Source organism: Microcebus murinus, chromosome 12 (genome assembly GCF_040939455.1).
Source record: "Microcebus murinus isolate Inina chromosome 12, M.murinus_Inina_mat1.0, whole genome shotgun sequence".
Taxonomy (NCBI): domain Eukaryota; kingdom Metazoa; phylum Chordata; class Mammalia; order Primates; family Cheirogaleidae; genus Microcebus; species Microcebus murinus.
The window spans coordinates 25,407,356-25,422,510 of record NC_134115.1 but is presented as its reverse complement, the minus strand read 5'-3'; the positions used below and the strand labels follow the sequence as shown (position 1 = coordinate 25,422,510).

Below are 15,155 nucleotides of genomic sequence, written 5' to 3'. Positions count from 1 at the left end.
ATCATGTGAATTTAGATTAACAAATGTAATTTTCAGCAATACAAAGAACCTCTTGTTAATATTGCTTTCTAGTGGAATTTCCCATTGGTCATGCTCATTTGGAAGATAGGCACTGCCCTGAGCTGTGGAAACACAGTAGTTGTCAAACCAGCAGAGCAAACTCCTCTCACTGCACTGCATGTGGCATCCTTAATAAAAGAGGTAAGTCTCCAAACACAAAATATGCACAAGAACTCCATTTCATTGGGTGCCGCTGCCAACTACATTATTTACAAAAGTCTTCTGTTGAGTGTGGGGATGCATTTAGCATGGCTGCTGGCTGGGATTCCTGGCAGTTCACCTAAAGGAGTCTCTGCCTAAATACAGACAGGAAGTCCAATGCAAGGGCTTGGTGTCAGTCACCTTGTGATCACTTTTTTGTGTCTTTCGTCCAACTTTCGTGAACATAAATAAATATTGAAATTGATATAGTATTCTTTCAAATTGTGAAATGATAAGTTAGTTTGTCACTGCCACTAATGGCCTGGTGGTTTCTGCAGATTTGTTCAAATTATTATAGGATATGTGAAGTTTGGAGGCCTCTGTGAAAACATGCTTATATTTGTACTCTTAGGCCACGTTATTTCTAAACACATCTACTCATAAGTGGACATGTTTATATTCACTTTTCTATTATGGTCTTCTCTGCATTTGTCTTCTTGTTCAAAAGTGGTAAAAGAGCACATGAAACTTATTTTTATCAACTACCTATATTATGTTAATATACTTCTTTTTTTGCAAACAATTCATTGTTCTTTTGTCTTCATATCCTACCAAAACTTAAAAACACAAGCATCAATCACTAGAAAATTCAATTTAAGAAATCTGAACTAATATCTTAAAAATATTCTGTATTTTGAATTACAAATAGGCAAAAGAGATGTCAAAATGAAACATTTTAATATTTTTATGCAATGAACATAAAATTTTAAGATGCCCTAGTCAGTTCCCACACTTTCTACCCAAATTCTTTAACGGGGTTGAAATCAATCCTGAAGTACAATCATATAGGGGTTGACTATGCTGATTTAACATTTCACTGATTAAATAATGCCAGTATGGACTCTCACCTCAGCTTTATGCCCTGAGCAACTGACAATAGCTAGAAATAAAAATGTGAGATCCCTTTAGCTTCTTAGTTTTGCTGGTGGGGATAATAAACACATTGACTTCCTTCTAGGTAAGTAATTTACCAAACAGTTTTACTTTCTTTGTGAGTTACTATGATGAAGTTTGAGACAGACATCAGTGGAGCAATAATAACCCATAGCCTTACCCTGAGGGAAAATGGGCATTCGGTAATACAATGCTTGAGCTTATATTTATGTGGTCTAATAATTACTGTATTATATTGTTAATAATACTAATCACAAAAATAACAATGAAGAATAAAACCACTTAGATGAATTTTCCTTTTTTTCCTCTCAGGCAGGGTTTCCTCCTGGAGTGGTGAATATTGTCCCTGGTTACGGGCCTACTGCAGGAGCAGCCATCTCTTCTCACATGGATGTAGACAAAGTGGCCTTCACAGGATCAACAGAGGTAATGTCACTTACTCAGCCCAGAAGTTAAGAGTGTCTGCATCTCCAGCTATCAGGAGCATGTTTTATGTAACTGTTTTTGAGCCAATACTTCCTTAAAACAAAAGTTCTTTTTAATGATTTTCCCCCTTATTTTAGCCTTCAAATATGTGTATAGAATATAAGCAGATGTAATTTGGATAAAATGAAATACCTATTACAAATTTGGACTAGAGCGAACTATTTTTAATGTGTTCTCATTATTTCTGATGAGAAATATGGCTGCTGAGACCTTGTCTTATGATTAGTAAGGTTTATAGCACAAAACGTAAATTAGGCCATAGATGATTTGTATGAATGAATGTAATGTTATTTTGTAGATTATGAAAATTAAATAGTAGATCCTCACCCATAGCTCCTTATTTGGAGCTCTCTCTCCCTTAGATATTCAGAAAGGGAGCCAGAAACTCACATTACTTCAATGTTACTCTTGTCCTAGCCTAACTTTTCTGTCCGGCTCAAACTTGGCCATCCAAAGGTTAAAGAACAGGGCCCCAACTGTGAACACAGTGCAGAGAAGCAGGAGGGAGAGAGAGAAAGACAGAGTCCTGGAAGGTAGACTTTGGGAAAATGGATTCCCATTTATTGAGATAATTTTATATCCTAACAAAAGAAACAGAGATCATACTGTACCAAAAAAAAAAAAATGCATCATTCTGTTAGATACTGTGACACTGTTAGATGCTCAATGCAATAACTACTGTATGCCTTTCATTAGTATGCAGTATAGAGGGTGAAGAGTGAACATCAGCCCATCTTAGAAAGCTGCAAGGCAAGTAAGAAACAAGGCAGGATTCAGCAAATACTAAAATTTTTACAAAGTGTTGTGAGGAGGTTCACAGGAAGGAATAGTGATGTCCAAATGGTGCTGGAACTTGCTGTGAGTTTTGAGGATTTGTTACTTTTTTGTCTTAACTTTCTGGGGATTGAGAAGCAAAAAGAACATTTCAGATACAAAGGTGAGGCTAATTTGATTACTTAATGATACTAATTAGCCAATCCAATAAAAAGAAATATTTATATAGATAACAGAAATGTTGGAAAATCAAATTCTCTTGATCTTTTTATTATTATTTTTTAATTATTATATATTTTTTTAATTTAAGGATATTGTGAGGGTACAAACATTTTGGTTACATTTTATAGCATTGCCTCCACCTAGCGGAAGTTAGAGGCATGCCCTTCCCCCTGCCCCCCACACACACAATGCACACTCTGTCCTATAGTTGTGAGTTTAAAAGGAGATAAATTCATACATATTTTTCTTTGTTTTTCATAGACATAGAGTTGTAAAAATTTACACTCTGTAAATCCTTAACTGAGGCAGGAGAAAACAAACCCCACATTCAGGATATATTGTGAACAAAACAAATGGGAATGTTTAAGACGTGGCAATAAATTTTAAAATGGTGATATCACAGGTTGAAATCATAGCAGAGAAGGTAAGGGAAGAAAGAAACAAATTCCCCAGCCTGGACCTTCCCCAGCAGGGAATACATGTAGCTTTCAAGGCCTAGAACCACACCTGCTCATTCTCCAGTTCATCTGGACCAGGGGGTGCTGTTCCCTGATCCCAACTCCTGCATCACTGCCTGTTTGTCTTGGCTCGTCTCTGAGCCTCTGGTGCATTTGCAGGTGGTGGAAACTTTACCTACCCAAACCACCTCCAAAACCCTGAGATAAAAATCTAGGAAACATCTTTGTTCATATTCTGTCTCTACCCCTCCTAGCAGTGTGTCTTCAAAAGTTAAATATCCTTGTTAATTTAGTTTCTTCACCTGTAAAATGAAGATCATAATATCAACCTCACTGAGATGCACAGAATAAAACTAAGAGAGGTAATGGTTAATGAAACACACAGCACCCTACCCAGCACTCAGTATAATTATATGGTTATTGTATGTGTCTGTACTCATTTCCTTTTTCTTTTTCCTCTCCCACTCTTTAATTTCTCACAATAATTGAGAAGGTGTGAGGGAAGAGCTTCCTCTCCCTATAAATTTTTCCCATCTCTGCCACTCTGCCCCACCATTCCTGATTATTCTATGTACCTTTTCATTCCCACATACTCTTCGTTCACACGTGGTCATAACGTGTTCCTACCTGGCTCCCGCCACACATTTCCTGGCTGGCTTTCCCCTCACCTCTGCAGTCGCAGGAACCCTCTGCATTTAACAGCGCCCGTCTGTTCCCATTGGGTGTGATACGCAGCTGTAAGAGCCCGTGCCTGTGGCCTCTTTACGTGTCTTTCTCTCCCTTGTGGAATATCCACAAACACTCTTGTTCACTATTATCTAGCAAAACCAGTACAGTGACTAATTCTAAATAAGTATAAAGAGTTAAGTGTGAATAGTATGATTTTAGAAGCCACACTGAAAAAACGCATCTTAGTTCCAATGCATGGAACTTAGGGCCATGCTCCTTGGAATCTCTTTCTGGGTTCTCTTTTAGCTTCAGATTTTTTGCTGGGCAGATACCAGGAACTTGGCAAATGCCATGAAAAAGGGAGAAAACATGTTATATCCTATGTGGTCATTGTAGCAAAGATTCCCATTCTCACAACACTTTTAGCCAGGTAAGAATTTTAATGTCCCATGGCATTCGTATAAAATGGTACCCTACTCCCATTATGCAAGACACAGTGGGCTACTCCCTTTTCATGAGCATTTACTACTTCTGCCTCACATGGAAATGCCACAGTATGATAGTATATACTACTTACCCATATTCTTAATGGTGCTTATCTTTTCTTCATTGCAAACCTCCAAGAAAATTGATGAATCTTTACTTATTTCCACATAAAGAAAACATGAGACAGAAAATGGATGTTTCCTTGCTTGGGCTTAGACTTTTGGGAAAATTCAAGCAAGCCTTTTATTTGCTGCTTAAACTTGTACTAAGCAAAGGTATCCCCTTTCTTCCTCATCCTTACTTCTAACCATTTTTCATACTAGTCTTGATATCTGTAGCTTTTAGAAAAATAATTCTGATTTTACTCTTTCCCAAGATAAAAGTTATCTATTTTAATAAAGTCTCTAAAAAAAAGAATAAAATAAAATAAAGTTTTTCCAGTAAACCTAAGTTTAAAAAAGGAAAAAAAAAGAAAATGATGCAGAATGAAATTGGGGAACTCAAAGAGGGAAAGGCAAAGAATGTTATCTAGAATAAAAAAAAATTCTTAACCATCTTAAGTGAAGATTCAACTTTTGAAAGTAGTCCTTAGGAGTATGTTGTGGAAGCAAAATGAGACACGAGATATTACAGACTAGGGTAACCACTGAAGGTCTACTTTTAGTTTATTTTTATTAATCTACTCTTAGGGGTTTGATTTAGAACCATGAAATATTTAAGATGGACACATTAGATTAATTAATGCTTTATTCCATAATCCAAAGTAGCAGTTCAGTAACCACATAAAATTTGTACATACACTTAGCAAACATCTACTTTTGTTCAGTTGGAATATAAATTTTTTATTAAAATCTGTCATGTGTATCAGGAAAAAATAAACCCAGAGAACAAAAGAAGCAACGTAAATTGAATTATATTTAAAACAAGGAAAAGAAAAGATAATTTTAGTGGATTAAGTCTCAAATTAAAATGATAGAAAAATAAATAATTATGAACAATCCAAGTTTTAGAGCTAGAGGAACAAGAACAATGATAGAAAATAATCTTGAAGGGAAGTGATCCACAAAGAAAAAAAATTGAAGACAGTAGAGGCAACGAGCATTAAAGAAGAAACCAGAATATTAGGATTCCAGCTAACTGAAGTAGCAGCACAGAGCACAGATGCAATTTCTTTCTTCTACTTCACTGTTCACAGTGTGTGTGTGTGTTACCAGGGAGGAGAGAGAGGTCTGTCAGTCAGTCAAGAGTTAAGTGAGCCCACTGTGGATAGATGCTACTGAGGAGACTTAAGCAATATTAGGGTATTGTCACTGCTACCATGGAGGTCACAATCTGTTTTGAGAATTTATATCTATATGAATAATACAATCTGATGCAGACACTGAAAGAGTCTCCAAGAGGTTCTTGGAAGGCCAGGAGAAGAGAGTTGTTTCTACCTAGATCATCAGAAGGATTCAAGGAGAAGCTAAGATATGAGCTGGATCCTATAGAAGAGTAGAACGCTGAGGCAGCTCAGGTTGGGGTGGGCATATGATGAGAAGAGAGACGAGATTCAGGAGGCGGTGAATATGCCAGTTGGGTTGGTAGAGTTCTCTGGGTGTCAGTAGCGGCACGAAAAGGCACCATAGATAGTTCTGAGTTCATAGATGAAGTTCTGATTAAAATGAAAAATAACCTCCTGTGTAGAGCCAATCAGGATCCGCTCTCATGTTCTGTATCTCTGCTTTCTTACTGATGAGCATTTTTCTGATTTCTTGGTGTCTGCATGCTTGGAGAAGGGAACCTTTTATATCTAAAGGTGACAAATCTTGAAAAAATGTTAGGGATTCTCCTAAATTTAATATAACTGTGAAGTTTAACTATGGCACAAACATCATATAAATTTAAAGCACTAAATAAACCTGTCTTCATGAGACCAGATTAAGCCTTCTTCCTCTGTAATGCTCCATTTCAGGTTGGCAAATTGATCAAAGAAGCTGCTGGGAAAAGCAATCTGAAGAGGGTGACCCTGGAGCTTGGGGGGAAGAGCCCTTGCATCGTGTTTGCTGATGCGGACTGTGAGTATGAGTCACTTTAGCTTCTCACCCTTCGTCCTTTCTGGTGTCTGATAATGCCATTCAATGAAATTAAATATTACAAAACAGTTTGCTTTTAACATCAAAGTATAGGGAATTAAGCAGAGTTCAGAATTATTCTTGAACATCTCTTAAATCGTCCTAAACTTATAAATCATAAATAAATTTAATACAAACACAATTTCTTTCTGGTTTGGAATAGATCGCAATTTCCTCACATAAATTCTTGATAATGTAATCATTTGGCATTTAGGGGCCATGATATGGATAAAATTCCATACCTTTAATTATTAATATCATATTAAGCATAATGAGATACCCCAGAGACATGTTGCCCTGAGACCAAATGGGGAGACAGCAGTTTCACACTTGCCATCCCCCTTCTCTCTTGGACAAATGCTCATAAGAGAAATGCCCAGCAGAAAATCACACCTACTATTTAAATAAATTCTTTTATTTTTTTCCCTAGCAAGTATAGTTGAGTTTACATACAAAATCTACAATTATGATGAGACTCTATTATATAGTATTCTGGGTTCATCTGATTATATTGCAAGTAGAATCCCCAAATTACTTCCTAAATAGAAATTAATTAGCAGAAGTAGATATTCAACTCTTTCTTTCAAAGCTCTATTATTTATTTGAGGCCATAAACACAAATGCTGCATGGAATTGGCCTATGTTGCTATTGTGATCTTAATGGAAGTTTTTTTGAACATACTACCTTATTAAACATTCTATAAACATGACAAGATTCCCAATTTTTCTAAGGTTTTCTGTAAACTACTCCTACTACAACTTAAGCAAGTGTGATTAGTTTACAAAATAAATAAAATCAGCACCCAGTTCCTATAATGTTGTGTTGAATCTTCAGCATGTAGAAAATTAAAATGCAAAGAAAATTTTATTCTTGTTTAAAATCTTCCTTTTAAGGTACATTCTACTCTCTAAAATAAATAGATAAGAATTTATAGGTATAATACATGAAATAATATAATACACTTAATATAGATTTAGAAAATGTCTTTTCTAGAATGAGGTCATAAGTTAGGTGAGTGATTCTGAATATTAGTGGTTTTTTGCTGTTATTTTTTTTTTTAGTTGTTTTGGCTTATTTTTTTTTTCCCACATATCACTTTTCCTTTTGATCTTAGTATTTATGATCTTTTGAGATTATTTAATGTAATAGACATTTCAAATTTCTTTGTTATCTGGTAAAAATATGAGACCTGAAAAAAATTCATAGTCATATAATTAAAAATGGAGATATTTATAAATATCATTTAAAATAAGATTTAATCTATGATCAAATCCACATTCTTGATAATATCTATATTAAAGTTATAATAATAACCACTATTTTTTTAAGATTCTGCTATTTTTTGCTATTATTTCCACAGTAAATAAAAGATAAGAAAGATTAATTTGTTACCAGGCTATTAAGAAGTAGATTAAAGCCGGGCGCAGTGGCTCACACCTGTAATCCTAGCACTCTGGGAGGCTGAGGCGGGCGGATTGCTCGAGGTCAGGAGTTCGAAACCAGCCTGAGCAAGAGCGAGACCCCATCTCTACTATAAATAGAAAGAAATTAATTGGCCAACTAATATATATATAAAAATTAGCCGGGCATGGTGGCGCATGCCTGTAGTCCCAGCTACTCGGGAGGCTGAGGCAGCAGGATTGCTTGAGCCCAGGAGTTTGAGGTTGCTGTGAGCTAGGCTGACGCCACGGCACTCACTCTAGCCTGAGCAACAAAGCGAGACTCTGTCTCAAAAAAAAAAAAAAAAAAAAAAGAAGTAGATTGTATTGAGCCCATGTCTAACTACACAACTTGTAACTCTTCGTTATCACCATATTGCCTCTAAAAAATGTATCTATATCTACATACAATATATATAAACTTTTTTCCTTTAATTTCTGCACGTCTTGGGGTTACAAATATTTAGGTTACATTGTCTTTCCAAGCCCCTCCCAGTCAGAGATTCAAGCATGTCCATCCCTTAGATGGTGCACATCGCTCTCATTATGTATGTAAACACCCATCCTCTCCTCCACCAAGTCTGCCCAATGCCTGATAAATGTTATTCCTATATGTGCACTTAGGTGTTGATCATAAAAACCAATTTCCTGGTGGGTACATGTGGTGCTTATTTTTCCATTCTTGGGATACTTCACTTAGTAGAATGGGCTCCAGCTCTATTCAGGAAAATACAAGATGTGCTATATCACCGTTGTTTCTTATAGTTGAATAGTATTCTATGGTATACATATACCACATTTTATTAATCCACTCATGTATTGATGGGCACATCAGTTGTTTCCACATCTTTGCGATTATGAATTGTGCTGCTATAAACATTCGAGTGCTGGTTTCTTTTTTATAGAATGTCTTTTGCCCTTTTGGGTAGATGCCCAGTAAGGGAATTGCTGGATCAAATGGTTGATCTACTTGTAAATCTTTAAGATATCTCCATATTGCTTTCTACAGAGGTTGCACTAGTTTTCAGTCCCACCAACAATGTAAGAGTTTTCCTATCTCTCCACATCCATGCCAACATTTATCATTTTGGTACTTTTTGATAAAGGCCATTCTCACTAGAGATAAGTGATATCTCATTGTGGTTTTGATTTGCATTTCCCTGATGATTAAGAGATGTTGAGCACTTTTTCATATATTTGTTGGCCATTATTCTGTCTTCTTGTGAAAAATTTCTGTTCATGTCCTTTGCCCACTTTTTGATAGGGTTGTTTGATTTTTCCCTGCTGATTTTCCTTGGTTCTAAATAGATTATAGTTTCAACCCTTTAGCATGAGAAAATTTTCTCCCATTCTGTAGGTTGTCTGTTTGCTCTCTTGATAGTTTATTTGGCTGTGCAGAAGATTTTTAATTTGATCAGGTCCCATTTATTTATTTTTGTTGTTGCTGTGATTGCCTTCGGGGTGTTCCTCACAAATTCTTTGCCTACGCCAATGTCTAAAAGAGTTTTTCCAACATTTTCTTCTAGAATTCTAATAGTTTCACACCTTCGGTTTAAGACAGTTACCCACTGTCAGCTGATTTTTGTGAGAGGTGAAAGGTGTGAATCCTGTTTCAATATTCTACATGTGGCTATCCAGTTTTCTCAGTAACATTTTTTGAATAAGAATTATTTTCAGCAGTGTATGTTTTTGTTTGCTTTGTCAAAGATTAAATGGCTCAATGATGATGATATTATATCTGGGTTCTCAGTTCTGTTCCACAGGTCAATACCCCTGTTCCTGTGCTATGCTATGTTCTAAGCTATGTTAGTTACTAGTCCAATTCTAAGCTATGTTAGTTACTATAGACTTAAAGTATAGTTTGAAGTCTGGTAAATTGATACTTCTCATTTTGTTTTTATTTCCTTAGGATTGCTTTTGCTATATGGGGTCTTCTCTGGTTGCATACAAAGCGTAAAATTATTTTCTCTATATCTGTGAAAAATGATGTTGGTATTTTAATAGGCATTGCATTGAATCTGTAGATCACTTTGGGTAGTAAAGACATTTTAACAATGTTGATTCTGCCAACCCATTAGCATAGTATGTTTTTCCACCTGTTTATGTCCTCTGCTATTTCCTTCTTCAGTGTTTCATAGTTCTCCCTATAGAGGTCTTTTACCTCCTTAGTTAAATATATTACTAGGTAGTTTATTTTATTTGTTGCTATTGTGAAGGGTATTGAGTTTTTGATTTGGTTCTCACTTTGACTATTATTGGCGTATAAGAATGCCTCAGATTTGTGTGTGTTGATTTTGTATTCTGAGACTACTAAATTCATTTATCAATTCCTGGAGTCTCTTGATTGAATCCTTGGGGTTTTCTAGACATAATATCATATCATCAGCAAAGAATGAGAGTTTAATCTATTATGCCCCCATTTGAATGCCCTTAATTCCACTATCTTGCATAATTGCTATAGCAAGGACTTCTAGTTTATGTTGAATAGAAGTTGAGATAGTGGATAACCTTGCCTAGTTATAGTTCTAAATGGGACTGCTTTCAATTTTTCTCCATTCAGTATTATGTTGGCTGTGGGTTGTCATATATGGCTTGTATCATTTTTAGGTAAGCCCTGTCTATGTCTATTTTGTTAAGCATTCTTATTACAAAAGAGTGTTGAATTTTGTCAAATGCTTCTTATGCGTCTATTGAGAGGATCATAAGGCCTTTGTTTTTGCCTCTATTTATATGGTAAATTACATTTATAGAGTTGTGTATGATAAACCATCCCTACATCTCTGGGATAAAGCCCACTTGGTCGGGATGAATTATTTTCTGGATAAGCACTTGGATTTGATTTGCTAAGATTTCGTTGAGAATTTTTGCATCTATATTCATATGGGATATTGGTCTATAGTTTTCTTTTATTGTTGTGTCCTTTCCTGGTTTTGGTACCAGGGTTGTGTTGGCTTCATAAAATGTGTTGGGGAGGTTTGGTCCCTCTCGATGTTGTAGAATAATTTCTGCAGGATAAAAACCAGTTTTTCTTTGTAGGTGTGTAAAAATTCAGGTGTGAAACCATCAAGTTCAGGACTTTTCTTTTTAGGAAGTTTTTTTATTGCTGTTACAATTTTGGCACTTAATATTGGTGTGTTCAGGAATTCTATTTCTTCCTGGTTGAGCCAAGGGAGGCTTCATTTTTCTAAAAATTTTTCTATTTCCTCCACGTTTTTCAGTTTGTATGCATAAAGGTTTTGTAGTATTCATAGATTATATCTTTATCTCTGTGACATCTGTTGTAATATCTCCTTTTTTGTCCCTGATGGAGCTTATTAGATATTTTTCTTTTCTGCTTTTTGTTAGTATAGCCAAAGGAGGGTCAATTTTGTTTATTTTTTCCAGGAACCAACTTATTTTTGTATTAATCTTTCATATAGTTTTTTTATTGTCTATTTCATTTCGTTCTGATTTGATCTTATTAATTTCACTTCTTTTGCTGGTTTTGGGGTTTGACAGTTCCTCGTTTTTCATCTCTTTGGGTCAATTCATTAGGTTGTCTATTTGTGATCTTTTGCCCCTTGGATATAGACATTTATGGAAATAAACTTTCCTCTCAGGACTGCTTTAGCTTTGCCCCACAGATTTGGTAAACTTGTGTCTCCTTTGTCATTTAGTTGAAAGAATCTTTGGATTTCCATCTTGATTTCCTCATTTATGAAGTAGTCATTTAGCAGAAGGTCCTTTAGTTTCCATGACTTCATGTAGAAATGAGGGTTTCTGTTAGTCTTGATTTGTACTTTTATTCCACACTGTGGTCTGAGAAGATACATAGTATGATTTCTAATTTTTTATATTTTTTGAGACATGGTTTGTGTCCTAGGATGTGGTCAATCTTAGAGAATGTCCCATGAGCTAATGAGAAGAATGTATTTTCAGTGGTTTGGGGTAGAATGTCCTGTAAATGTCTGTCAGGCCCATTTGTTCTGGAGTTCTATTTAAACCCATTATTGCTTTGCTAATTTTCTCTTTGGAGGATCTGTCCTGTGCTGTCAGAGGGTTGTTGAAGTCTCTGGCTATTATGGTGTTGCTGTTTATCAATTTGTTTAGATCAGGTACAGTTTGCTTTATGAATCTAGATGTACTGAAGTTGGGTGAATACATATTTAGAATTGTTATGGCTTCTAGATGAACTGTACCCTTCACTATTATATAGTACCCTCTTTGTCATTCATTACTTGTTGATATAAAAACTAAGATATCTGAAATCAAAACCTCCATGGAAGCCTTCTTTTGGATTCCATTTGCTTGAAATATTGATTTCCATTCCTTTACCTTGAGTCCAAATGCATCCTTGCAGATTAGATGTATTTCCCGAAGACAGCAGATACTTTTTTAGCTATTCGGCCAGTTTATGTCTCTTGAGTGGGGAGATCAAGCCATTCATATTTATTGAGAGAACTAACGGGGCAAATTTCTGTTCATCCTATTGGGTTGAACTTTGTTTTTTCTCTTGAGCCATTGTGGCATCTGGCCTTTGATGTTTAGCTTTTGAGTGATTTTAAATTCATGAGTGTTATGGTGCTGAACTGTGTGTAACTCTGTTTTAAGTATTTCTTGGAGGAATGATCTTGTCTTGGGGAATTCCCTCAGTCTTTGATTATCTGAGAATGACTTTCAGAAAGCACAACCCCAAAGAGAAACACTGGCTCTCTAGCAATGGTCATTAACCAAATTCAGAACACTAAAATGACAGAAGAAGAATTTCCAGCAGAGATTGTAAGAAAACTCAATGATATGCAGGGAAAATGGATAACCAACACAAAGAAATCATAAACAAAATCCAGGACTTGGAAGAAAAATTCACAAAAGAAATTGAAATCTTAAAGAAACATAAAACTGAACTCCTTGGAATGAACAATTTATTCAAGGAACTACAAAACACAGCGGAAAGCCTCAAGAACCAGGTAGACCAAAGAGAAGAAAGAATCTCAGGGATTGAAGATAACACCTTCCAATTAAATAAATCAGTCACAGAGATAGAGCAGAGAAATAAGAGAAAATAGCAAAGCTTATAAGAAATGTGGGATTATGTGAAGAAGCCTAACATGAAAGTTATGAGCAGATGTGAGGGTGAAGAAGAAAGCACGCAAAGGTTGGATAAGCTATTTGAAGATATAATATAGGAAAATTTCCTAGGCCTTGCTAAAAATCCAGATATCCAGGTACAAGAAGCTCAAAGGTCCCCTGGGAGATTCATTGCAATCAGGAAGACACCACAACATGCAGTCATCTGACTGACCAAAATATCCACCAAAGAGGCCCTCCTACAACCTGTGAGGCAAAAGAAACAAGTAACATACAAAGGAAAGCCCATCCGAATAATGCCAAATTTCTCAACTGAAACCTTACAAGTAGGAAGAGACTGGGGCCCCATTCTCACTCTTCTGAAACACAATGATGCCCAGCCTAGAATGTTGTACCTTGCAAAACTAAGTTTTGTATAAAAAGGAGAAACAATATATAATCTATAGAAAATATATTTTCTTTAATTTGAATGTCTTCCTTGCAGTGGACAGTGCTGTGGAATGTGCACACCAAGGATTATTCTACCACCAGGGTCAGTGTTGTTCGGCTGCAACCAGGCTTTTTGTGGAAGAATCGATATACGATGAGTTTGTTCGGAGGAGTGTAGAGCGAGCTAAGAAGTATGTTCTTGGAAATCCTCTTACTCCAGGAGTAAATCAAGGTCCTCAGGTGAGTATATAATAAAGGGATAGCATTTTCAGGGAACAAGAATAAAGTATCCTCTTCAGGTGTAGATTTTATTGTTGTTATTTCCCATCTTCCTAGGTAAAAATACTGTGCCAGTTTTGTAATTAAAAAACAAATCAATCTCCAATGATAAAGAAATCATTGTGTTTTTGCTTTTCCAAATTTTTCTGATTAGAAACAGTGCAAGAACCATACTGGAAAATAAAGTCATGAGGGAAATTAACAAATGCTATAAAGCTCTTGCTTTCCTCAGTCGGCACACTTCTGGATTCCTGTATACCATTCTTTTTCCAATTCAAAGTTCTTATAATTTCCTTTCATTTCTTCCTCAGAATCAATCCTCCATCCCAGCTGACATCCCATAGAGATGCACACCCCAAATCCTCTTCAAAGTTCAGTTACTCTGACCCTCTAATGGTAACATGAGTGTCCTAAATGGTCCTGAGTTTCCGGGTTTTTGGCAAACTTCTCATTTTAGTTGTTAAAACTCAATTATTCCCCTAGGGCTCCTGGTTTTCTTTGAGCCATTATCGATATAAGTGTCTCTCTTAGCAAAGGTCACCTTTCCCTCTTACTTGCACAGTTCTCTGATCATTGTCTGTTATTCAAGCTCCTATACCTTTGGTTCTGAATTTCCTCCTGCCCTTAAAGATCATGTTATAAATTCTTCATTCTCAACTAGGAGCAATTTTGCTTTCCTCCCGCAGGGGATAATTGTCAATGTCTGGAGACATTTCAAGTTATCATGACTTCAGAGTGAGGAGGGGTTGTTCTACTGGCATCTAGTGAGTAGAGGCCAGAAATGCTGCTAAATATCTTACAATGTACAAGAGAGTCCCCAAACAAAATTAACTGGCCAAAATGCCAATAGGACTGCTGCTGAGAAATCCTGCTCTAGAGTCTAGACATTGAGCTTTGGAGGCTTTGATTCTTTCATGCTAAAGCTCATACACTTTGCCATGCTGTTTATTTGAAACCAAACACAATTTTTGACTTATTTTAAGCCAAAAATAAATTCAGTGAACTAAAATTTAGTGCACACTGCTATCAGCTAAAACCTGAGATAGTTTCCTGGCAATACTAAAAGGAACAGGGATGACATGATCCCTAACTTCATGGAGTGTACATTCTAAGTAAGATAGAAGAGTATCTTGAACTTTTCTTACCATCCCAGGACATCCAAGTAGAAGAATATAAGGACTTAGGCAATGCCAAATATTAAAACCTAAAAGCCCTGGAATACCTTCATCAGGAAATAAGGTAATTTGCTTTACATTGATCCCATTATTTTTTGCACTTGTTTGTGAGTTTAATGAGTACATAGCAGTAGTTGCCAATTTTTATCATATTTCATAACTTTTCAAATGGATGCCAAGAAATATATTTAATTCAATATGGCATAGTCACCCATTCCATAAAAGAATTATTTCTGTCTCTAAATATCTATGTATCTATCTGTCTAAAAGTAAAACCCTTTGCCATTTGATTGACAGATAGTTGATAGATGATGGATGTATAGATCTGAAAAGAAGAGAGAAGAGAATATCTAAGATTAATATAGAACATTGGTCAGGCAAGATTTTCCTCCATTAGGGTT

The 15,155-nt window shown here is 35.8% G+C and overlaps 1 protein-coding gene across 1 annotated transcript in view; it reads left to right on the top strand.

Annotated features, from left to right (window-relative positions):
- The window catches only part of LOC105874767 (aldehyde dehydrogenase 1A1), a 127,678-nt gene that overhangs the window by 101,143 nt on the left and 11,380 nt on the right, over nt 1-15,155 (top strand). The window contains exons 7-10 of the mRNA XM_012770892.3: nt 73-201; nt 1,468-1,581; nt 6,205-6,307; nt 13,356-13,540. Coding sequence (XP_012626346.2) covers nt 73-201; nt 1,468-1,581; nt 6,205-6,307; nt 13,356-13,540 — 531 coding nt within the window. The remainder of the gene's footprint in view (nt 1-72; nt 202-1,467; nt 1,582-6,204; nt 6,308-13,355; nt 13,541-15,155) is intronic.